The following is a 25,864-nucleotide window of genomic DNA, read 5'->3' as shown; positions in this document are numbered from 1 at the left end:
ATATAACATGATTGAAAATATATGTTCATAGCGCTGAGTTAATAACAGGGTGGTTCAAAGGAAATTATTGAAAGCATGTTATAAGATATAAAAGCATAAGTCATTAAATAGGTTCCCCTGTTATATTAAAAGTTTCTGCCTTTCAGTAAATGGAATTCACATTATGATTCAGAGATGTGTGTTTAGAAAACATCTTGAAGGCTTTAGATGAGTGGCTGGCAGTGTGGATGAGAATGTCATAAACAATAAAGGTCCCATAGCCACATCCCGCCCACCTGCCGAGTGAACAATCTTCATTCCATTCTGGTGGAATTCTCCTTTTAGGAACAGCTAGCTGAGTGTCATGTAGTCACTTTTTCACAGAAAGTATTATTATCCTCATTTGCATCTAGATGGTTCTGTGAGTCAGGTGTTGGTCATAAAATCTAGGAGCGCTATGAGGTGACCCATGCCAGCGATGTTTTTGTTTTTGTTTTCATTTTTGTTTTGTTTTTCTATGGTAGATGTTGGTGATAATGAAGAATAAGATTTTAAAAGTAGCATGCTTCTTTTTCTGATAGTCTTGGTCTCTCGTGGGCCATTTCTGGCCGTTTTGAGTAGGTGACTAATAGGTGCTTGTGTTTACTTGGGTGGCAGTGAACTGTTTCCCCAAGGTGTGGATTGTTTGCGTTCGGCTGGCTGATTTGTGCCAGTGTGCCCTTAAGTTTGAATAACCTCTCCCCGCCCCCCCCCCCCCCCACACACAAAGTAAAATAGCTTCCACCAAGACTGGGCTGTCTTCTCTAGCCTAGAATGAAAAAGAAAGAAAGAAAAATAAGTATATGCCATAAATAGATAAGATTTGTCTTGAATCAAGTTTGATAATTAATAAGCAAAAAATAAGGAACGCTGCCTAAGTGCCTGTGACTCACGCCTGTAATCCTAGTTACTCAGGAGGCTGAGATCTGAGGATCACGGTTCAAAGTCACCCCAGGCAGGAAAAGTCCCTGAGACTTACCTCTAATTACCTCCAGAGTGGAGCTGTGGCTCAAGAGGTAGAGCAACAGCCTTGAGCAAAAAAGCTGATGGAGAGCTCCCAGACTCTTGAGTTTCAGGGCCAGGACCAGCACAGTAAACAAACAAATAAATAAGGAACTCACATTGAATATTTGACCTAATTGTGGCTATCATGTGTAATACTGGTCTCCAGGAAACGTTGGGGGGCAATGCTGTAAGGTAAAACAAGTCAGTTTCCTCTGCAGCTCTAAAATGCAATTTAATTTTGCTCTTTCAAGTGTCCACATCAAAGCCTGTCTGAGTTTCCCTTCTACTTCTTCTTTCCATTTTCCTTTTTCTTTTCTGTATTGCAATTCACTTCCCAGTAAAAAGAAAAAGCCGATGATTCCTGCTAATTTTAACCATTACTCTTAATCTTCCTCACTTTTATCCTTCAAAAGTTCCATTATGTTTTATTAAGGGATCTTAAGACGATCTACTGTTTCGCTTTCTGCTTTTGCAAATGTGCCTGAAAATCAGCCTTTATTTAGCCCAGAAGTTCCTGACTTCAGTTTCTTCTGGATACCTCTGTGCCAGGTTGGAATTCTCTAGGCATGGGTTTCCTAAAGGGGCCAATGCTTAGTGCAAAATGAAAGGCAGGAAGAGACGTCCTAGATGCTGGCCCTCATCAACCTGGTAGAAGGGTGGCAGATGTGGCATATAAAAGGATTTTCCTCTCTTCCATGGAACTGATCTCTCTGGGCACTGGCTGATGTCCAGGATCACAGCTCCTAACTTGGGTTTAGCCCATAACTGGGAAAACCTGCCTGTCCGGCTTTCAAGGCCCTGCTTACTATACTGGCCCCTCAAAATATTGGACAAGGCCTTAGCAGCTTGAACCTTCCTCCTTTTCCTCTCTCTCCATTCCTCTGTAAATCTTGTCTCCCTCTTGGAATGTTTCTTTCTCTGATTCTGTATCTTCATGTAAATTAACCATGTCTTTACAAAGCAGGAGATAGCCACTCCCAGGAGATGAGAGGGGTAGAGAGCTCAGAGAAGACCCCAGGCCTACAGAGATTAGGAGAGTACACAGGTAGATAGTTCTTCTTAACAATGAACATTTTCATCACGTGGCCTAGGACTATGAGTCACCTGCAGAAAATCCAAGTTTGAGGTCAAAAGGAATTCTCTTCGGCGAAGTTAATTAGTTTAGCAGTTTATGTCAATGTACACCTAGAGTTATATGTTCAATTCCAAGAAAATATGTCATGACATTGAAGAAATTTCAGCAGTGACATCTGTAAACAGTTTGACCCTTTGCCTCTGTTGGCATGTTTAATCATTTGGAAAGGAACTGATCTATCCATGAACACAGCTTTACTGATTTTATTTTAGAACCAAAAACGAGATCTACCAAACTCTGGCATCTGCCACTTTGTAAATGGAGGAAACGAATCTACCGTACGTTTTCTTCTATGGTATCTTAGCACTGTGATGTTTGATCTTCTGGAAATGTCATTGATAATTACGAAAATTATTTGGAAGTCTTTTCCCCAGAGGTGAGGAAAATGCTCATGTCTGAACATTTTTGGTGTTTAATTTCAGTTTCTAGAGCCAGCAGTTTTCAGGCTTTCTGGAGATTCAGGAATGCAAGGCCAAGAGAATCTCTAAATGGCTTTTGTGTTGAACATGGAAGCCCAAACCAGTACTATGTTTTACACAGTAGACCCAGAAAATGAAGAAAGAAAGAAACAAACAAGAAAATGAAACAGATGTTGTCTGGCCTTTGGTTTTTGCCAGGGCCTGGTTAGTCTAGTTACAAAAGTAGGTCCCGTTCAGACTGCCAGTCCAGGCTTTTCTGGGGGGGCAGGGGAGTGTACAATGTGTGGGTGTCTGTCATCACTGGGACAGTCTCTTTTCCAGGGCACCATCGACCCTGGCTCCTGAGTTAGAGTGCCATTCCAGTCCTAAGAGGCCATGTGTTCTGTGGCCTGCCAGGAAAGGGTTTCATTTCTTGGTGGCATTTGTTGTTTATGTTGACCTCCCTGGCAACTTTAACCCTGCCCAGTTTCTAAATAGTACGCTTCCCAATGCTTTTATAAAGTGAAATTCATGCGTTTGCTCTTGCTATGGATGGATGTCTTCCCAGACATAATATTTATCCTTCATAATCTGGGTTAGTTCATATTTATGTCATGTTGGTTGTTTAAGGGATTTTCAGCCCTAGGTGGTTTTACATGATTTGGGGACACAGAATGGAGATACTGCCTTTCAGATGAGAAAGAAGAGAAGGTATATTTGGGGAAAGATAACCTGTACTGATATTCTAAACAAGAATACATGTCTTTATGCAGTGCCTTTTCTGAGAGGCAATAGAATGACTCACTCCATTACTGTGGGATCCAAGTCAATCTGTGTGATCACAGATTTATCTAACACAGGAAGGGCAAGTCCATCTGCCAATCTCAGAGACATTCCATGGGTAATGTAAGTCAAAGCAGGCTATATAACCTGGCAGTGATTTCTCCTATGGAGAATACAAGGAAAAGAAAGGAGTGATATTAAAATCAACTCTCCAGCCAGGTACCAGTGGCTCACGCCTGTAATCCTGGCTACTCAGGAGGCTGAGATCTGGGGATCACCATGCCAAGGCAGCTGGGACAGAAAACTGTGAGACTTATGTCCAATTAATGGACAAACAGCTGGAAATGGAGGTGTGACTCAAGTGATAGAGTACCTACTTTGAATGAGAGAGCGAGACCATGAGTTCAAGCCCCAGCACTGACTGGCACAAAAATAAATAGATAAATAAAATAAACTCTTCATCCTCCCCCCTTTTTATCTCTTGTTATTGATCTACACTTTAAAATAGGATATTGACTGGAATCTTTTCTTCAGATTTAAGCAGGAGCCAAAAAGACCCAGCCTCTGATGTAGCAAGCCTCAGCCAGCCATAGCGAATATCTCCTTTCGATAGCAGGTCTTAAACCTGCATCCACGATCTGATCTAAAACTTCTCCTTAGAGATCAAGTTTCTCAACTCTCTCCTACATTTGCCAATGAAAGAAGAGCAACACTGTCTTCAAGCAAGTTGTTCCTTGCCTTGTTAAATCCTAGAGTGGCAAGGACTAGAAAAGACCCTTAGTGCAAGTATAAAAAAAAAACCCAAACCAGCCACAATTTATCCTTCATAGTTTCCTTGCTGATTTTATGATGTTCCAGCCTTTGCTGACGATGTCAGACAGCTTTTCTTGATTGAAGCCGCATGGATGAATATTATTTTTCCAGCTGAGGGGCAGGAGCTGCCCTTTTTCTGTCTGTCCACCCTCTTACCCCTTCTTTGCCAGCCGGCTGATGTTTGGTGAAGCCAGTTCTTTTTGGTCAAGACAGAAGACTATCAATCAGAAAGTGGCTCTGAGAGAAATAATGCCTGAATGATTTTTAGAGCTTCCTGTTTCAACAGCAAGCATTTACAGACGTAAACAGGGACCCAGCCAAAGGGCTGCAACACGGCTCTGGTTCTAATAAATCAGTTTTGTATTTTCTTTTTGTGCTGGTTGGCAAAGGGCGAGGGGAGTGTAGAGGAGACTGGTTATGGAAGAATATAGTCTATGTTTCTGGATTTTTTTTTAATTTTTAAAGAAAAATGACTGGTTGAAACAGAGATGGTGTGACATTGTCCAACAGCTGTTTCCTCTCAGCTGGTGATTATTACAGAAGTTCACGCGAGTAAGGGGATGCTGATGAGTCTCCACGTATGATTCCCCATACCATGGCTACGAGGTCTGGCCCTCGCACACTGGCTTCTTTGATACTAGACTCTGCAGATGTTCAAATCCCTTATGCAAAGCCACACACCACATTTGCATAGAACCTACTCACACCTTCCTGTCTAAATGATCACATAATAGACATCAATGTTGTATAAATAGCTGTTAGAGTGGGTAGTTTGGAGAACAGTGGTAAGACATGTTCATTACAGATGCAATCTTTTTTTTTTTTTTCAAATATTTTGCTCAGTGGCTGGTAGAGTCCTCAGATGCACAAGAGCACGGGCTGGCTGGTCCGTAAAGAAGGAGTGTCACGGTGCTTTTTGTTTGCGCCTATTTTGGGGCTTGAAGTCAGAGCCTCACTCTTTCTAGAAGTCAGAGCTCTCACTCAAGATTGGCACTGTATGGCCACTTCTGGCTCTTTGGTAGTTAATTGGAGATAAGAGTCTCACAGGCTTTTCTGCCCAGGCTGACTTTGAACCTTGATCCTCAGATCTCAGCCTCATAAGTAACTAAGATTACAGGTATGAGTCACCAGCACTGGGCAAATGCAGGGTTTAGGACTCCTAGCCAGTGATGTGTGTGTGATGTGTGTGTGTGTGTGTGTGTGTGTGTGTGTGTGTGTGTATTTTCATTGAGAGACTTCTTGGATCAAAATAGTTTTTGTTTGTTTGTTTTTTGGTCGGCCTTGGGGCCTGAACTCTGGGCCTGGGTGCTGTCCCTCAGCTCTTCAGTTCAAGGCTAGTGCCCTACCACTTGAACCACAGCTCCACTTTCCAGCTTTTTCTGCTTATGTGGTGCTGAGGAATCGAACCCAGGGCCTCATGCATGCAAGGCAAGCGCTCTACCACTGAGCCACCTTCATAGTCCCCTCAAAATGTTTTTGAAGATTAAATCCTTGTGAATAACATCTTCTCATTGAAACCCCAAATAAAGCAATTAACAGAAATTAGTAGGGAGCAATGTAGATTTAATTTGCCGCCTGTGATTATGTTCAAATGCGCCTGACTTGTCACTTCCCTGGATGATGGTGAGTTGCACACCTGACAGTTATGTTTACAAACATGCATCAGCAGGTTTGGTTTTGATGTGCCTCTAATAGAGATGGAGGGAATGATAGCATTCACTTTGTGTAATACTGATTTTGCCCAGCCTCTGCCTTTCTATCAGGCACCGTATCCTAGTCAGGAACTCCATTTGCTTGCTTTTCCTGAACGTTCTCCACTGGGATGTTGGGTAGTGGTGGCCCCATAAATCCAATGGAAATCCCAGCAGGCCCTGTCAGAGGCTCATGCCAATTTTCTGCTTGATTGAAATGTGTTTCCTCTGATTTCCTCACCAAGGAGACATTCGTTTCCAACTGCTTAAACTGTGTGTTTCTCAAGGAAGATGCAAGTAAATTTCCTGTTCATCTTTAGATCACTCCTGCTTTCACCTGGAGATTTAAGACCGGCACAGATGTATGGGGCTGCATATAGTGCTCTGGAAAAACGTCATCTGACCAGGGTGGCTCTCTCCCAGTGAGTGAGCGGCTGGCTTGCACCCTGGGCAGTGTGTCGCTCTTGTTGAGTCATCTTGTGCAAATAATGGTGAGGCACAGGAAGATGGTGACCGGAGTGTGGTCATTTATCTGTGAGCTTATCAGATCTCTGTGGATGGGAACCTCAGGTTTGCTCAAGACATTGGTTTGGGGTTTATACAGATGTTTTTCCTTCTTTTTATTTGAAATCATGAAGTGGAAAATAGTCCGTGTCAATCATTTATCTCGTATTTTTTTTTAAATTTAATTTTATTTTATTTGAGAGCATACTGTACAGAGGGGTTACAATTACATGGGCAGGATAATGCGTACATTTCTTACCAAGCATTGCAGCCTCCTCCTTTGTTTCCCCTTCACCTCCTTCCCAGCCTCCCCCCTCCCCCCCACCCAATCTATCTCATATTTTTTGCTGTGGTTGTTTTGTTCTGGTAATAGGGCTTGAACTTGGGGCCTGGGTTCTCTGTCCCTGAGCTTTTTTTGCTCCTGCTAGTGCTCTACCAGTTAGTTGTGCCACAGCTCCATTTGTGGCTGTTTGGTAGTTAGTTGGAGATAAAAGTCTCCTAGACTTTTCTGCCTGGGTTGGCTTTGAATGGCAATCCTCAGATCTCAGCCTCCCAGTAGCTGGGATGAGGGGCGTGGCCACCAAGCAAGCACCTGGCTTTATCTGTCTTTTATTAATGAGGAACTGAAGGTCTGGTCCTCTTCATTATCTTACCTGCCCCTCTGCTTATCAGTTTGATGATAGTCTTAGTGACTCTCTGTTAGGGGTGAGTTTTTGACCTTTCTGGGACAAAAGAGACTTTTTTTTTAGCATGGAATTGTTTCTTCTCTGCTCTTCCGTGGGGCCCTCTCCAGCAGCAGGCCAATCTCAGACTGGGACAGGGCAGTACACACTGGGGGCAGAGGGAGGGGGGAGGACTATCTGAGGAGTCTCTCCACCTGCAACTGCCTCTTAGTGAAGGCCCCACAGTTGACGGCAGCAGCAAGCAGAGGCACTGCCGGCTTCTCAGGGAACACCTCAGAGAGCGTAGTAGCCTGCTTTTGTGCACACAGCTGGCTTGGGGACGGCTGGGGCTCTCTCAGAAAGTCTTCACTTGCCCATGTGAATACCTTAGTCTTGCAATCACCTATTTTCTATACTGAGACCTAGTGGGGAAATGATTTCAAAAACCAATAAGTCTCATCAAGACTGAACTTGAACCAGGCCCCCTTTAACTCCAGGGCTGGATGCTGTCCCTTTTTAGCTTTTTCCTCTCAAGGTTAGTGCTCTACCACTTAAGCCACAGCTATACTTCTGCTTTGGGTGGTTAACTGGAGATAAGAGTCTCAGGGCTTTTCCCGCCTGAACTGGCTTTGAAAAGTGATCCTCAGATCTCAGCCTCCTGAGTAGCTGGGATGACAGGCGTGAGCCACGGATGCCTAGCCCAAAGAGGTTGAATTTCATGACCACGTTTGGCAGTGACTTTTTTTTTCCTCACTGATCACTCATTTGCTTGCCTGAACTTAATATGGGGTCCTTGCTCTCTTCCTCAAAGCTCCCCACACATAGTGACAAGCTCTATGCAGAGTTGGATCCTGTGGCCAGTTGGGTTTAACTGTTAGACTAGGAGTTTGCTGTGATGGCATTTAAGCCAGGCTGCTGGGCGCTCAGCTTATTTGTTGCTGTAGATGTGAATGGGAGCAAAGGTGAGTAGGGGAAAAAGCTTCAGGCTGTCAGTGGTATGCAAGGGGACACATGGCGGCCACCGACACCCAATCTCTGAAGAGAAGAAACTCTCAGGAGCATGGCTATTCGAATTTTGTACCAACCAAAAGATAGCCCTGAGGTGCTGCAGCACCAGGTGGCTAGGCTGGTGTCTGCCACTTGGTAGTCATGCACTAAATATCTGCAGACAACTGTACTTTCTAGACAGTAGATCCTAATGGTTAGTACCCAAATTTTCCTGGGGGCTCTCAGGCTGGGTCTTCGATGTGGGGCCGTGGAATGCATTATGCAGCAACAGCCCTGTCTTCTGCCCAGTAGCTTGTGACACGCCCCACTGCCCCCTCCCCTCTTCCCAGGTGTAACACCTGGAAATGTGCACAGAGCTTCCCCAGGCCCCAGGCAGGCTGGAGAGCACTGCTGGAGAACCACTGTTGTGGGACCCCGCCTTTGTTCTGGGAGCAGGAGGTGCAGAGAGGATTGATAAGACTTGGGTCTGGGGATGTTCCAGTGACAGGAGTCTCTGTGACTGAGTAACAAAGATGCCATCAGCAACCCTGTTGGCCGAGGGAAAGGGGGTGGAGGCCATGCAGCTCACAAAACCATTTGGTCTATGACAGGACAGACATGTTATGCTTCTTATTAGCTGCCCTCAGCCCATCTGCCCATATTGATTTTTATAGAGCCCATATTGATGTTAAATATCCAACTAGGCCAGGTGTCAGTGGCTCATACCTATAATCCAGGCTTCTCAGGATGATGAGATCTGAGGATCACAGTTTAAAGCTGGACCAGGCAGGAAAGTCTGTGAGACTCTTATTTCCAAGTTGCTCTAGTGGTAGAACAAGAGCCTTAAGCAAAAAATCTACATGATAGTGCCCACACCCTGCACACACACATACACACACACACACACACACACACACACACACATGCATGCATGCAAGCATATACACACATATGTACACACTATCCAAATGACCCTTGGCAGAAAAAAATTTTTTTTCTATCGTAGACATAAAGTGTAGGTGAATTTTTTGAGTGGAAACCTCAGCTCCTATTTTTTCTTCTTGGTTCCAAGGATTTCAGAGGGCGTGAAAGGGTTATAAGCACTGAGATTTCAGATTAGCAATGGACGAGATGAAATTAAATATGCACTGTAATTCGAAGCAGTTTTTTTTTTCCATGGGAAAAGAAGTTCTACCAACTGAGTCTGTCCAACTCTTTTGTCCACACATTAATAGCATGCAAATATTTATGATTCATACTTGCCCCTTTTAGTTCTCCGATGGTATTTTAACAATAAACACTGCATTTTAACAATGAAGCAGAATAATCCCTTTGTTCTGTGTAGGACAAGGCTGCTGCCGGGGTTGGCACCCGTAGCATCACATTCTTCCTGAGCGGTAATTGCTGCCTCCACCCAAGCTTAGAAGCATTTTATGGTAGGTGCCACCGTGGCTTGCCTGGCATGGTGCTTCAGGCCATCCCACCTGCTCCCCGGAAGCCTTTCTTCAGGCTGTAACTGGGCATTTGCATACATTGCAAGTGAATACCCACAATGCTGTTCTCCTTGTGACCACATATAAACCAGAGAGTGGGTTAGTCTGGCTGTTAAGTGGGAAGAGCTCTTGCTATACTATTACTGTGCATGTTAGCCCAATCCCTGAGCTTAGGTCACGCTAAAGCCATTGTGCCCCACTTTCTGAACCTCTGATGCATAATAACCCCATAGAAATACAGATTTAGCTGGGCTTCTGTGGCTCATGTCTGTAATCCTAGCTACTCAGGAGGCTGTGATCTGAGGATCCTGGTTCAAAACCAGCCCAGGCAGGAAAGTCCATGTGACTCTTATCTCCAGTGAACTACCAAAAAAGCCAAAGTGGAAGTGCAGCTGTGGCTCAAGTGGTAGAGCACTAACCTTTGGCACAAAAGCTCAGGGACAACACCCGGGACCTGAATTCAAGTTCTGGCATACATATACACACACACACAAAAATAATGTTAGGGGCTGGGAAGATGGCTCAGTGGCAGAGAGCGTGCCTTGTGTGCATGAGGCCCTGGGTTCAATTCCTCAGCACCATATAAGCAGAAAAAGCAGGACATGGTGCTGTGGCTCAAGTGGTAGAGCACTAGCCTTGAGCTGAAGAGCTGAGGGACAGCCCCAAGGCCCAGAGTTCAGGCCCCACGACCGACAAAAAATAAATAAATAAATAAATAATGTAGTAGTGGCAGACATTTATTGGGCATTGATTGTGTATTGAAAGTATCACAGCTGTCTCTATTGTGTTATGATCATTCCCCTGCCTTGTTCCTTAAATAAAGTCATTCATGAAGGGCACTTCATTCATTCATTTATTCATACATTCTATGGTTCTGCATTGCATTCCTACACTTAGTTAGGCACTGGGCTGTGAAGACACAAAGGCTAGTGAAGAAAAGTGACAGCTTCGTGGGGCTCATCACGGGGTGACAGGCAGAGGACTGCTATCCTGAGGGAACAGTATTACGGCAAAGGCAGGTGCAACAGGAACAGGCTACGCAGAGCCGAGTGAAGGGCAGAGAGTCTCCCCAGGCAAACTGGATTCTGATGAGACGCGCAGGAGACAAATCCAGAAGGAGGCAGCAAGCAGAGGGCGCAGAGTAGAATGGCATCTGGCCTGCTGAGTTTCTGAGAGATGCTCTGGGGCCTCTCTCCCTGGGCCATAGAGAGGGGACAGGAATACAGACCCTGGGCATTTAGTCTGATCCCAGCATCGCAGAGAACTGCCAGCAGTCTGCAAACAGAGAGCTGTCGTTACCAGATACGAATGGTAAAAGGACACTGAGTCTGAAGAACAGGAAGGATCTTTGGAGCTTGCTGGGGACTGGAAATTCATTTCCTCTCTCAGCCAGCCCTAGATGTGTGTGACCAGCATGAAAACACCCCCTTTGGTAAATGTCACTAATACAGAGATGGCACCTTCCAGTCCGGGCTTGCCCAAAGCTTCTCCCCTCTCAGCCTCTAGCCCACCTGTCCTTTTTTTTCCATCCTGCACAGGAATTTCACCTGGGCAGGAACTAAGGACCCAGATTGCCTCCCCGCCTCGAGGCTTACTCCTTGGGCCTTCCTGACTAGCTACATGTGGCCTGGGTGGATCTGTATAGCCTTGGGGTGTGAGTTCACACATGGTAAGGAGTAGTCAGCCAACCTACAGGAAGTCAATTTGGTCATCTGTTTTCTGAGCGGTCCCTTCCTGGGGTACACAGCTTGATAACTGAGTGAAGCCTGAAGAAGTTGGGTGTGTTGAATGAGAAAACTCTCCTGGATAGAGGAACCAAGCAACAAGTGTGACTTTGGCCCAAAGCAAGCAGTGAATTCAGGGTCTTGGACGTGTGTGATATAAAACTGGCCTGGTTAGCTGAGATCTGGGGAACTATGGTTCCAATAGAAGAAGGGCAATCAGGAGGAAATATTTTAAATCTGGGGAAAAGAAGTACAGAATTGCATGTGAGCACCACGGTGTTTTAGAGGTTGGGTGATACATTCATCCTCCACCGTTAACATTCCAGTTTTGGAACACCCCCCCACACACACACACACACAGATACTAAAATCTATCAATACTCCAGGCCCAGGCCCTTATATAAAGTGACACCATGTTTATGCACAACTCACACGCATCCTTCTTTCCCATATGTTATAAATCATCTTTCCATGACTTATAATAACTGATGTGACATCAATGCTATGGAAATAGTTTGTACTCCATTATTCAGGGAATAATGGTAAGGAAAAGGCCTGAGCATGCTTAGTACAGACACAGGGTCTTTTTCTGTGATTGGTTGGATCCTGGGATACAAACCCCTAGACTCCTAGGATGTAGATGGTGGGGGCAGGGGGAAGGGCTGGAGAGGAGGGCATATGCTGGGGAAAGAAAGGCTGACCTACCCATTCCTTTACTAAGGTAGAGCTCAGCCTCAGATAGGGAAGCCATGCTTCCAACTGGAGTTAGAGATCACAGAGAACTGGCTGCTCATGTGAAACTGACAAGAAATTGATTGGTTCGTTTATCAGTTCCTATTTTATGGCTTCAGAACAGAAAAAGGTATAGAGATAGATCAAAGGTAGTCCCTGTCACTTCTGTAGAAACGTTTCACGTACCTTTGCTTTTCTCTGAGCAGAACAGCTAATTTTTAAACCACCCACTGCTCTATGGAAAACTGAGTCCCGCGTTTTAAGTCCCCAGTGTTCAACCTAGCTTGCAAGTTATACCCAACATTTCTGTTCAATTTACCTTAAAGGAGCCGGGAGATTCTTTGGAACTCAAAGGAATCATACCCTTCTCACAAATCCTCCAAATAAATGAACTGTACCACTCCACTGTCAAAAATAGAGGTGTTTGAGTAAGGAAATGGAAGAAGAGCAAAAAAGCATGAATTCTGGCTGTGAAATTGTTCCAGTGGAAAAGTGAGAAAGAAAAACTGAAAGCATGTTATGAAAAACCATGCAGCCTGCTCCAGCGATCTAAGGCTGCATTCATTTGAATACTTGATTATCTGGGGTCAGAATTAGACCTGGGGTAATGTAAGAGTCGAAGGAGCCTTGTAACCTTTGCGAGTCTGGGGATTTCCTGAATTTGCAAAGCGTGTTCTTGAAGCCCTGCCTGGCTGCCTTGGTTTATTTTTCCCTTTCTTCATCTCTTGGGTGTTTCACGTTTTTGAGCATGGCCTGCTGTCCTGCAGAGCCTCTTGAGGGAGGGAGGGGGAAAAAATGTCGTGGTGATGCTTTTTAGGAGAATCTCCCCCAGGGCAGACAGAGCCTTGGGCTTGCAGTCTTTCTTTTCGTGACAAAGGGCAAGTTTCACATCCTCAGAAACTGTCCTCAAAAGGAGAAGATGACTCATGTGTCCCAACCTACCCAGGGGAGAGTGATGATCAAGAGCCACCGTGGAGCCGCCGTCTACCCGGGAAGCAAGTGTAGGGCTGTGTGGTCCCAATGGGGCTGAGGGAGCCACCCAAGGGCCCCAGGAGGCATGAGGGGAAGGACCACCCCCCCCCACACAACAGACTGAACTTTTACCTCCATCCCCAACTGGGCAAGAAGTGGTTTTTGAGCCATTTATCTGGTTTTGTGTTCCTTCCCCGGCCCTTTAACAGAAGGAGCAAGGAATGCATTCCTCACCCTGAAGTTTTAGCCTCTTTCCAGATGTGGTGAGAGGTAGAGTGTAGGTTGTGGCCCATGGAATGGCAGGGCCCAGCCATGATTTTATTACACCACCATGGACTGTTGGAGTTCACCATAGTGTCAAGCCCCGTGGCCCTGGAGAGCATGTCATACATTGCCACATCACAGCCCGGGGTGTCCAGGAAGGCTCTCACCCTGTGACCTTCTCGCTGACTAAATAAAGCAGTTTAGTATTTAGTATTTTGGATGGACAGACTGGCGTCGGGGGAGACGACACATGTTGCTGTCCTGGCTTGTTTATCTAGTGGATCAGCCAGTCCCAGTTGCGCCAGCTGGTGAGGCCAAAGTGAACTTGAACTTGAAGTTCAAGTTGAAGTTGGGCCCTACAGGAGCAGGGCTATCACCTGCTGAACTAATGCACGCACGCACACACACACACACACACACACACACACACACACACACACACACACACACACACACACACACTGCCTCTCTCCCTCTTCTCTGTCTCTGTTTCTCTGTGTATGTCTCTCCCTGCCCCCGCCCCCCAACCAAACATTTATAGAATCATGCTTGGCACATAGTTAAGAAGTTTCCTGATATTTGCTGAGCGTGTCTCAGTTCTCTGCTTTATATTCATGATTTCATTTTCTCTGCGGCGAGGCTTGTGTCATGTGAATGCTCACTTTTCCAGACAAAGCAGGGACCTCAGAGAGGTTATTAAGGAACGTGCCCCCACGATGTCAAGAGCCCCAGCAAGGGGCCAGCTGGAACTTCAACACAGGGAGTCGACTTGACTGCCACCCTGTGAGCTTCCACTTCCACTTCCCTAAGATTGTAGAAACAAGATGTTGCCTCCCGCTACTGCTTTCCAGCATATATCCACAGGACCTTTGCCCGGCGCCTGTGGCTCATGCCTGTAGTCCTAACTACTCAGGAAGCTGAAATCTGAGGATCACGGCTAAAAGACTTCCCGGACAGACAAAACTAAAACACTCTTATCTCTAGCCAGCAAAAAGTGGGTGACCTGTGACCTGCTAGCTTGTTCTTCTGCAGCCGTGACCAGCAGCTCCCAGCAGCACCCGGGACGGCCCTGGGATCATCTGTGCACCATCCACAGCCCCAGTTAGTCTAGGAGCTCTCTCTCTCTGCTGATCGGGCCGCTTTTCTTTAACCATCCTGGGCTCCTCGTTCTTCTGGCCACGGCTTGCTGAGAAAAACACTTGAGACTCTTTCAATCTCCACACCCACCTACTTCAAATACCAGGCCCACGGGTCATTTTAATGAGGGAATTTTGCTAATAACTCCTGTGCCCCAGGGCACAGCTCCCACGTCTGCAGGTGCTGGCCAGGCAGGGTTGTGTCTCAGCAGCCATCCTGGGCCGGGGCAGGCAGAGGGCAGAGCACGTGGTGCCCACAGTCAGAGCCTCAGTCAGACATGCCCCGTGGCTACCTGGAGCCCGTTGTGAAGGCTGATGCCAGGTCTGACAGGAAGAACACAAACGAAGAGGAAGGCAGGTTTTCACTCTGGGAGACAATGTCAGGTTTTCCTATGAAACAAAACCCAAAGTCACCACGGTCTGAAGCAGATGACCTGGTACTCAAAACTGTAAACAGAGCTGAGGTAGACCAGGAGCTTCTGTCCTCCTGGGAAACCAAGTCACTGGGATGGAAATGCCACACTCATCCTCACTGCTTAGGCTGGACAGAAGTTCCTGTTGATGATACACAAAAATCGTGCTGGAAGCCAGTGGTCACACCTGTAATCCTAGCTACTCAGGAAGCTGAGATGTAAGGATCAAGGTTCAAAGCCAGCCAGGGAAGGGACATCTAGGAGACTCTTTATCTCCAGCTAACCAGCAAAACGTCCAAAGCAGAGCTGAGGCTCAAGTAGTAGAGCAATAGCCTAAAGTACAAAAGCTAGAGGACAGCAACCAGGCTATGTGTTCAAGCTCCAGTACAAGCACAAAGAAAAATCCTAAGCCCAAAGTGATAAGAATTAATGATGATAGCAACGATTTCGCAAGTCCCTGCTCTGATTCAGTGTCCATCCCACGTAGGCTAGTGTAATTAACCTGGAGGACACCGCCAGAATTCAAAAGCCCAAAATCCAGCTCAGGAAGAAACTGCTGCTGAACTCTAACCCAAGTTCACAGTTAACTGTCAAGTACAGTTCACGAGCAGTTTTCTTTGGGGGAGGGGTGGTGGTAGAGATGGTGCTTTATGTAAGCGTTCATTTATTGATTCATTCACTATTTATTTATGCTGGTTCGAGGGCTTGAACTCCATGCCTGGGAATTGCCCCTTAGCGTTTACACTTAAGGCTAGTTCCAGTTCCAGCTTTTTGTTGATTCACTGGAAATAAGAGTCTCCTAGACTTTCCTGTCCTAGCTGGCTTTGACCTCGATCCTCACAACTCAGCCTTCTAAGTAGCTAAGATCACACGTGTGAACCACCAGCACCCAGCAAGCATGGTACTTTCATTCCATGAATTTAGATTGCTGATGCTGGTGGTACAGTGTTTGCTGGTGAAGATTGGTGACACCAATGGCAATAATGCAAAGAACAGTGGATGTAAGGGGTTCGAGGGAGAGGAGGACTCCAGGGCCGTCTGTGTGTACAAGCTGTGTGACTGACCTTTAAAAAAGTGACCTAACTTCTGTGAGTCTTAGCTTTGCTTCCTATTAATTGTAGGAAGCAAAATCAGTCTTATTTCCTGAGATGGTTGGAAGCATCAAATGAAATAGCCTAGGAGAAAGACTTGAAAAGCTGTAAGTTGTACACAGACCTCAGATGCCAGTGTTACTGATCCTGACATCCATTGTTGTCCTTTGGGAAACTGGCCAGGTTGTTGTAGCCGGGCACCATAGGAGCAGGCCTGTCTTGAAGACGGGACACACTCTATGCTGTGACACAAACTCTTGGGATATTATGTGTTGGCGCTGGGCTGAGTAGAATCCTCTCTACATTCAGGTCCCCTGGGAATCGCAGCAAATGCTCTCATTTAGCCACAGTGACTGCAGAGATGAAGTAAAGCTAAAGATAAATCCCACTGGGATTCGTGTCCATCATGGGTGCCCTTAAGAGGTGAGAGGGGATTCGGCGCCAGGACCACACAGTGGGGCCTCAGCCATGTGAAGATGAAGGCAGGGAGTGGAGCTACGGCAGGCAAAGGAGACTGGCGACACTGAAAGCCCCAAAAAGGCACCATTGGCGCCTCCAGCGGGGAGCCCATGAGGACACCCTCCTTGCTAGGCCCACCTGAGGTTCTTTTGTCCCCCTCCTCCACTTCTGATCCTACATGCCAGTGTTGCTGAAGGGAATCTAAAGATGGCGGATTCTTAGAGCTCTTCCAGGAGAGGCCAATAGATAAGGAAGAATTCCTTTGCAGAGCCTCTTGTGCTGCCAGGCTCTGTCTGAGTGGAATCTCACAGCCTAGAAAGTATCCTTGCCTGGTCCATTCGACAGATTAGCCACGACATTGGCAATGGAGCCATGGGTGCAGAGCAGGCTTCATGGTTGGTAAAACATCAACAGCTGCTCTTCTTTTTAATAGATACAGTGTGAATACTTGGGGATTTTGTGTGTGTGTGTGTGTGTGTGTGTGTGTGTGTGTGTGCGTGTGCATGCATGCGTGTGCATGCATGCACACAAATACTGGGTTTGAACTCAGGGCCTGCTGCTTCCACTTGTCTCATAGCTAGCATTCTTCCCCTTGAACCACAGTTTCATTTTCAGCTTTTTGCAACTGGGATTATAGGTTTGTGTCGCTATTTCCCGCTTTGTCTGGTGGAGGGTTTTTAATGATTAGGAATTGCTGGCTCACTGTGGTCAAAGATTATATAGTCTCGTTGACATTCCTGTGTGTCCTATGTATTCAAACACGAATGGTAGTTGGAAATATTCTGTTCTAACTTAGGAAAGGAAGGTAGTTTGGCTTTTTAAATGGCAAATAACGTTTAGAGCAGGTAAGGGAGCATGGTTTGCTTTTCTGTTTTATTTTGTTCGTTTCATTTTATATTACTTGACTTAGAGAAGACATTGTGTTAATTGGAGAACTACTACAGAGATACTGAATTTAATGCCTACATAATCAAACATTAAGATCCCATTGTGGAGTTCTAGGAAGCATAAACATTTCGGAATGCTAGGTGCCAGACCATATTAATGGTTTTATTCACATGGGCTAATTTTATTTCCCTACAAATTTGTAAGGTAGGAAAAGTTGAACGTACCCATCTTCCAAGCAAGAACATTGCGGTACAAAGAGGTCTTAGCCAGAATTCATCCTCAAAGCCACTTTACCAAGACGGAATGTGTAAAGTATTAAACACAAACAATGAAGTTGAGCTCACCTTTCATACTTAATATGTACAATATTTCCTTAATGATCTATGTATATATTTGTACAATGGTATTTATTGAATCATTAGATGTAAGTTGAATGTTGATCTGTGAGTTTATTTAGTGGTCATAACTTTCATTCTGGCCAATCCCATGAGTAGTTCAGATAAAAATCCAGTATTTCCAATTAATATTTAAAATCAAGCAGCAATTAATATTTTAAAATCCAGATAGAATAAGTCTGATTCAAAATTTAGATTATAATAATCCTAATTATTCTAATTAGTAGTTCTAATTAGAATAAACCTTTAATTTACTCTTAAACTTAAAAACGCTACCTTTTTTTAATCCATAGAAATACAGAGATAGAGGAGAAAGATGGATCTCGTTTTATGTTTCCTCTTTGCTCTAATTTTATGTAGAATTGTGAGAGCAATGGGGAGTAGAAGAAGAGCAACTAGGAAGTCAATGGCTCTCATTCTGATTCTGAGCCGTGTGTGTGTGTGTGTGTGTGTGTGTGTGTGTGTGTGTGTGTGTGTGTGTGTGTGCCAGTAGAGGACTTGAACTCATAACCTTATGTTCTTGATTGGCTTTTTAGCTCGATTAATGCTCTACCACTTGAGCCATAGTTCCCACTTCCAGCTTTTTGCTAACTAATTGGAGATAAGATTTTTCACCTAGGCTGGCTTTGAACTGTGATCCTCAGATTTCAGCCTCCTGAGTAGCTAGAATTATAGGCACAAGCCACTGACACTGGGCAAGAATAATTGTGTGTGTGTGTGTGTGTGTGTGTGTGTGTGTGTGTGTGTAGTACTGGAGTGATCTGAGTCTTGATGTGGAAGAAACATAAACTCAAATTGCTCTTGATCCTGTGTTGTTCAGTGGTGATGAAATTAAAGCCTTCTAACTGTGTGGAGTGTCACACCTAGCAATAATAGCATCAGTGTGCATTCCAGCGTGTAAGCAAAGCCAGACCCAAGGGAGGGTTGGGAAACCTAATCCTTTGTAGTGATGCCCTGTCACCTTCCCAGCGTGAGGCCTAGGGGGCGGGAGTTAACCTCCACTTGCCAGCAGGTGATTCAGGTCATCCTTCAATCTTCTCTATTCTGTTTTGTGTCTCAACAGGGAAGAGCTTCACTCTGACCATCACCGTCTTCACAAACCCACCACAAGTCGCCACCTACCACAGAGCTATCAAAATCACCGTGGATGGTCCCCGGGAACCCCGAAGTAAGTGGGGCTACACTCTTGGGAACCGCATAATCTATGGTTTCAGCTTCTCCTCTGGGGAGATGTCGGGCCCTCTGGGGAGGAGAACTCGTACTGTTCACACCTTCGTTCCTCAAACATATTCGCTGGGCTAGATTTAGAACTGTCCTCTGAGAGGTCAGAAGGAAAGCAGACTATTCAAGGGCCTGAGAACCATTTGGCATCCATTTGAGATTAAAGATCAGACCCTCAAATACATAGTGAAGGCCAACAGCAAGTGGAAGATGATCAAACAAGAGTAGCCAAGACACCAGAAGGTCCGAGTGGACCACTGGGACCAATTGCTACCTCTACTAGCCTTGGATTAATTGGTGAATGCTGGAAATGAGAACGATGAAAACAACCTTTCCCTCCCTCTCGGTCACATATCACAATCTTATTATGGAATTGTTCAAAATAGCGACGGGAGGGCAGAAAAGTGCTTGGAAGACCAGTAAAGACCAGTAAATATAGAAAGATGAGCCCTAAAAAATAGCTTCTGTGAGGAAAGCATTTTTTTTTTAAAGAATGAGTAGGGTTGTTTAGTCTGCAGGAAAGATGTCTTCATGGTGACTTAATGACTATCTTTGAGGAAACACAGAAGTAACACTCTCGTGTCTCCTGAGCTCCTCCCTGCCAGGACCTCAGGAGAGGTTAGGCTTCCAGGTCTGTGTGCTGACAAACCTTGGCATCTCCTCACTCTGCCAGATTCCTAGTGTGAAGTCAACATTTTTCTCTCCTCTGAGTTTGGGGGGAGAAATTGTTTTTAATGGGTCTTCTCCTTTAGTCTGTGATGTGGAAAGGTCAATGGGATTAAGAATATGGTGACTTTTGGGGCCATGGAAATAGAGTTCTTTAGCCCTCAGCAGGTATCAGAGGCTCTCTGGGCACCTCTGTTTTATCTTCTGTGCAATGCAGATAATAACGAGAACTTCTTTATACGATTGAACGAAATGAGTGATGTATGCAGGGACGCTTGCTCTTCAGGGGATGTGAGTGATCCCTGTCAAGCCCCCTGCAGTCCCCTCCTCCCTCCAACCCCCCCCCTTTGTCTCTGCTCAGTGTGATGGTTCTGTACCCTGGGTGCTCGAAATGGCCCTCTGATATGTGGTCCTCTACCAGGCATTCATTGGTCACTGCAGTTTGTGCCCACCTTTCCTGCGGTCATGCAGGAAAGGCTACCTGTAAGATACATTCTACCAGCTGCCTGGCTTCCCTGATTCTCACAGTGGGTAGAGCCACAGAGAGCCCCACACCTTCTGAGCCAGCTGGCAGATTGTGCTGCTGCTCTGTGTTTGAGTCTCCTTACCTGCATTTCCACTTGTGACTTTGATTTTCCCTGGAGGGCTCTTTCAGCCTTTGCTTTTTAAGCCCATTGGGGCATCTTGGCCATACCAGATTCAGGAAGCTCTGGGACTCAGTGATACCCCTTGATTCTTCTTCATATAAGCATAGCAAGCAGACCAAATCATGGGTCTACAAAACCATTGCCCAATACAGACCTGGTGGGGCTAAGCTAAAGACATACAGTGATCCCGCATGACATGTGACATAAATCTCCGAGTAGAGGACCAGAGAGGAAGCAGGTTCACAGGATAGCTAGGTGCAGGGCCAGGTGAGCAGGATAACAGGGCAGACACGAGGGTAGCTGTGCGGCTGGCAGCCTCACACAGATGCTATAGAATCTCTAAGTTTAAAACAAGCAGCAACTGGCTGTTGGTGATTTCACACACTGACCAGGCTGATGGAGATGCTTCACCCAGAGGACCCTTTTATAGGGCCTCTATTTCCCCCTCCTTTCGTGTGGAAGAAGTCCGGTGTTGGCCTCCCTGCCAGCCCGCACTTCCTGGAACATTTAAATAACTGACCATGTGGTGGTTGAGCTTCAGCAAAGGAATGGTAACTGCCGTGACTTTTAAGAATTGGCAAGCAGAGGGGAAATTCTCTCGATTGTAATAGGCCGCCCGTCTATACAGTTTACATAGCTCCTGCTGTTTTATAACTTAAGAAAACAGTTTGTAGGAGAGCAGACGCAAGAGATTTGCTCCAAGAGGCACCATTTGTATGCAGCCTTTCCTGCCTAATGGAATTTGAGGGTCTAGGGAAAAATTAAATGGGTGGAAATAAGGATAAAGTATGATATAAATAGGTGTTACAGCTCCAGGTAGGCAGGCTCATGTGTTTCACAAGTGAGTTCTAGAAAAAAAGCCAAATGCAGGCAGATTTTTTTTTTTAGCGCCACTTGGGAAATGCTAACTTTTCTGCCAAGGTGGTCCAGGTTTTTCAGTATTGTGTTCTCTTCTCATCTGCGTGTCTTGATTGACTACTTGTGAGTGGAGCTGTGCCCATGGGCACTTTCTAATGTAATGGTAAGGGAAGACCATGCATGTCCATCAGGACATGTTTGTGGTGTTAGTCTCTGGATTCATGGAACCACTCCAGGCCCAAGTTGAATATCATTGCAAAGTTGTCTTGTCTCAGGAAGCCCAGCACTTTGAAAGCCTACAAGATAGTCACTTAAGAAAGAGATAAGAAAAAACAGCCCCAGAGAAAGGAAGTCATTTGCTGAAGGTGAAAGGAAGTGGCTAATGATGAAGCCAAGATGAGAATGAAGAATCCCTCCTTGGTGTCCATTCATCTAGCGGAGGGATCATCTGCTCATCTCTCCAGGGGTACCAAACTCTTGTATGTATGTCATCTATGTCCAGTTCTCTCACCCAGCCTTCCTTAGTGTCCTTCTGTTTCAAGTGAGGAACTGACTACATGATCTCTCACATCCGTCCCGGCTCTACAGTTGCCTAGGAATGGCAGATGGTGGCACTTCATTGAAGGTGTGGTACTTCCATTTGATGTGTTTGTGCCAAAGACCAGAGAGAAAGCTTAACTCATTCAACCCGCTGTCTGAATAAAGAATTGAGAGGAAAAACCCTGTTATACCCCATCTATCAGTCATACAGATGAAACATTCAAGGTTTTCCTCCTTCTCCACTGTTTTCAGTGTGGAATCTTACAAATAGCATATTCCAGGTAGACGGAAGTGTTTTGTGAATTCAGTGGCTACTCCCTTTTCTATAGTAGCCATCCTTCCACTTAACAAATCGAAACTTGCTTTTCCCACATCCTGTGTGAAATTTTTACATCTCAGACCAATACAGAAATTAGCAATTGTTGAAAGTTACATTTGTTCCGAAGAACATATATTATCAGAAGATACTTTCTGCCTGAGATCATTTCTTACAAGCAGTAGTGAGTAGTCTGTTGTAAGTTAGCATGTATAATATTTAGCTTGCTTGTAAGATGGTGTAAGCATAAAAGATATGGTAAAAGGAGTTTTTTAACTCAAAATAGAAGGTTTTTAAGAGGTATTTTCTTTCCTTTTTATATCTCGAAGGAGCCTAGCTCTCAGTCTATATGTCTGTATTTTAGTTGACTGTGGGAATACTCAGAGACAAAAAGACATTTCCTACAGATATTTCATGACATAATTGGAATGCATGTTTGGATTCAATGCAATGGAGAAAGGCATTCGCTGAGGGAAGGCTGGGAGAGTGAACACGCAGGGTACTAGCTGCTTTGGGGCCGGACTGCCGGAGTGACATGGGCAGCTGTCACCGAATGCACAGGTAACTGTTACATGCAGAACACTGAGAAACTGCTCTGAAAAGCATACAGTCACTGAAACACACCGGCCAATTCTGGGACAACTTCTGCCCTTGGGTAAAGGCCTGCTTCAACTTGATCTCACGATTGCAGTAACAGATGGCAAGATGCAGTTGTCCCTCAGAGCTTTGGAGAACTTACTGGGATGCTAGTCTTCTTGGTGACTGGTGATTCTTTCTTTTTTTTTTAACTTAATAGGGAGTCATAGTCAAAATAGGCTAACTGAAATGCCTAACTTGTAGTGTTCAGGGATTTTTAAAGTACTTTGTTGAGCTATGTCACATGAATATAATTTTCTTCTATTATTTTGAAAGTAAATAGCAAGCCTAGTATATCTGTCTTTGTATGTGAATGTATAGACACATGTCTATCTAGGCATGTGTGTATATCTATATCTATCTATCTACATATACACACACATACATATACATATAAAGGTCTGTGTGCTGTAAGTATATTTCAAATGAAGAAGAGAAATCCATGAAAAGTATTTGTAAACTTATGGTACTTTGGACTTAAACATACTTAAAATCAGAGCCTGAGATGTAGCTTAGCGATAGAGCACTTGCTTCGCATGCACAAGACCCTGAGTTCAATCCCAGGACTGAACAACAAAAGAATACTTAAGACCGACAGAAATATATGAGATGAGTGTGTCATGGGTTCTTATAATTAACGTGTAGGGTATTCTTTCACATTATTTTCAAAGGTTGGACATGTGGATTAGTGATAGAGTGCTTGCTTGGTATACATAAAGTCCTGGGCTTGATCCTTAGCACTGAAAAGTTACTTTCTCTTAATAATAATAATAATAATAGCTAACATGAGATAGTGTTAATTATTTACCCAATATTGTTCAAAGTACTTCAAGTAGATTCATTTATCAAACCTTGAACCGAGAACCAAACTCAAGGTCACACCAGTGAGCCAGAACTGCAACTCAGCAATCTAGACAAGAGAATCCACGGACGCCATAGTCAGTTTTTTTAAACTGTGTTGTCATTTGAGCTTTGTTGTATTGTAACTCTGAATTTTTTATTAGGGGAGTTTATTGATATGGGTCTGGTTTACATATAGTTCTCTTGGAAAAAGCCAAACCCTGTGCCTCTCGCCAACCTGTACAGACAGGAGAGACTCTTCTTTTCTTCCAAGTAGGGCTAGAGTGAACTAAGACCCCCTCAACAGTGCCTGCTATACAGACACTGATACAAGCAGTTTGTTCTGCATGCCATGGAGATGTGCTTGGGGACCTGATATCAATGGGACAATAAAATATACGGCACCACACTGGGCACCAGTGGCTCATGCCTGTAATCCTAGCTACTCAGGAGGTTCAGATCTAAGCACTGTAGTTTGAAGCCAGCATGGGCAGGAAAATCCAGGAGACTCTTATCTCCAATTAACCACGCAAAGGCTAGAAGTAGAGTTGTGGCTCTAGTGATGGATCATTAGCCTTGAGTACAAAGCTAAGGGATGGCATCCTAGCTGAGTTCAAGCCCTAGTACCAGTACACACACACACACACACACACACACACACACACAATACCAAATTATCCTGCCAGTATGGGTATACAGGACCTTATTCAAGGTGACAAAAGCAACCACCAGATCAACCATCTGCATCTAGTTTCCTCTTCAGTCAAGGGTTTCATCAAAGGTCCGTGTGCACAGTGTGGGATCTTAATGTTGCCCTTACCAAAACATGATCACCTTGTTCACAGTAAATTGCTTCTGGCATAACTCTTTTGTAATGAATATGGTCTCCCACTCCCTTCACTTCTTGGATTTTTCAGATATATGATTTTTTTTTTTTATGAGCCAGAGATCAAGAGAAGCATAGTTTGAGGCCAACAGGGGCCAAAAGTTAGCAAGACCCATCTTAACCAATAAGCCAGGCCTGGTGGTGGTGGTATGCACTTATCCTAGCTAAGTGGAGACATAGATGGGAAGATCATGGTCTGAGGCTGGGCAGAAATCACAAGACCCTAGGTAAATAATAGTCTAAAACATATAAGGCTCAGCTGTAACTCAAGTGGGAGAGCACCTATCTAGCAAGTGCCAGGTTCTGAGTTTAAACCCCAGTTCCAAAATAGATAGATGGATGGATGGATACATTAGATAGATAGACAGACAGACAGACAGACAGATAGATAAGAAATTCTGATCCACCAGGGAAAAGGAGACAGTTCTTCCTTCCCTCCCATGGAGATATAAAGTAAAAGAAGTAGGCCATACTCTACTTGCTAGTATTCCCTCAGCATCTCAAGCTTGGGAGGAGACACTGGCTACCATCGCCTGGTACTTTGATGTCCATGGAGTAATCTAATTACCTAAAGACTTAGCAAAGGTAGTTTGTTGTTCTTGTTTTAAATGTTAATGATCACCAGCCTAAATTTTTCCAATGATTTTTAGAACCTCTTCCTGCTGATTATTTTAGCCGTATGAAACTGTGCATACAGAGTCTCTTGGTCCCTGAATCCAGGCTAACGTCTGGAAGGGTTTCTGGGACCGATGGGAATGTGGGAGGACGCACAAGGGTATATGGTCCTATGTCTAGCAGCAGTAGTAGCCCACCCAACATAACTCAGAGTGGGCAGGGGAGGGGGTCTGTGAATGCTTGGTAGCTACTCCAGACACAAGATTTTTTTTTTAAGATTGCATTTGTGTTTGATATAAAAAAAAAAGAAAAAGAAAAACAGAGCTCCTTCTAAGCATTGGTAACAACTCCGAGAAGCAATCTAGAGCTTTCTCTGATGCTGGGAGAGGCAAAGGAAAAAAAAAAAACCTACATGTGAAATTTGGACTGTTTTTTCAATTTTATCTCTCATACCACTGAAGTTGAGATCTAAACTAAATATATCACAGTCCTCCTAGAATTTTATATGACATGCTGAAAGAAAAGTATTGTCTGTATGTAGGCTTCTGTTCCTTAATCTTAAAATGTGTAAGGAGATTTCTGGATCCTCAACTCTGGGACCTGGGTTTTCACTCTGGCGCCACCAGACCTGTGGGTGTGAACTTTGGGCAATTATCTTTAATACTTTAGTCCTCATTTTCCTCTTTGGTCAAACTAGACGATGGGATGAGATAATCTCTAAATTAGTTCCCACTTGAAGGGGGTAACAAAATCTCATCAGCAAAACAGAGCCATGGGCTCCCCACACCCCAACATACAGGACTCCTTTCCTGGAAGCCTCCTTCCGCAGGCCAGGGCATCCTAGGGGCTCATCAACAAAGGCACACACACACACACACACACACACACACACACACACACACACACACACACACACACACACACACACACACACACACACACACACACACACACACACACACACACACACACACACACACACACACACACACACACACGCCCAGAATGTACACTGAGCCTCCCTCTGTCTTTTTTGGAGGGGACTGGGAGACTTTGAAAGGGCATTATATTTGTTT

At 44.8% G+C, this 25,864-nt stretch overlaps 1 protein-coding gene across 2 annotated transcripts in view; it reads left to right on the top strand.

The window, feature by feature from the left end:
* The window catches only part of Runx1 (RUNX family transcription factor 1), a 228,623-nt gene that overhangs the window by 143,956 nt on the left and 58,803 nt on the right, over positions 1 to 25,864 (top strand). For both annotated transcript variants that reach the window (XM_042687256.1, XM_042687255.1), the window contains exon 5: positions 18,627 to 18,731. In XM_042687256.1, the coding sequence (XP_042543190.1) occupies positions 18,627 to 18,731 (105 nt within the window). The remainder of the gene's footprint in view (positions 1 to 18,626; positions 18,732 to 25,864) is intronic.

This window comes from Dipodomys spectabilis, unplaced genomic scaffold (genome assembly GCF_019054845.1).
Source record: "Dipodomys spectabilis isolate Male_0828 unplaced genomic scaffold, ASM1905484v1 ptg000107l, whole genome shotgun sequence".
Lineage (NCBI taxonomy): Eukaryota > Metazoa > Chordata > Mammalia > Rodentia > Heteromyidae > Dipodomys > Dipodomys spectabilis.
Note: the sequence above shows the minus strand (reverse complement) of the source record. Positions and strands in the feature narration are given on the sequence as shown.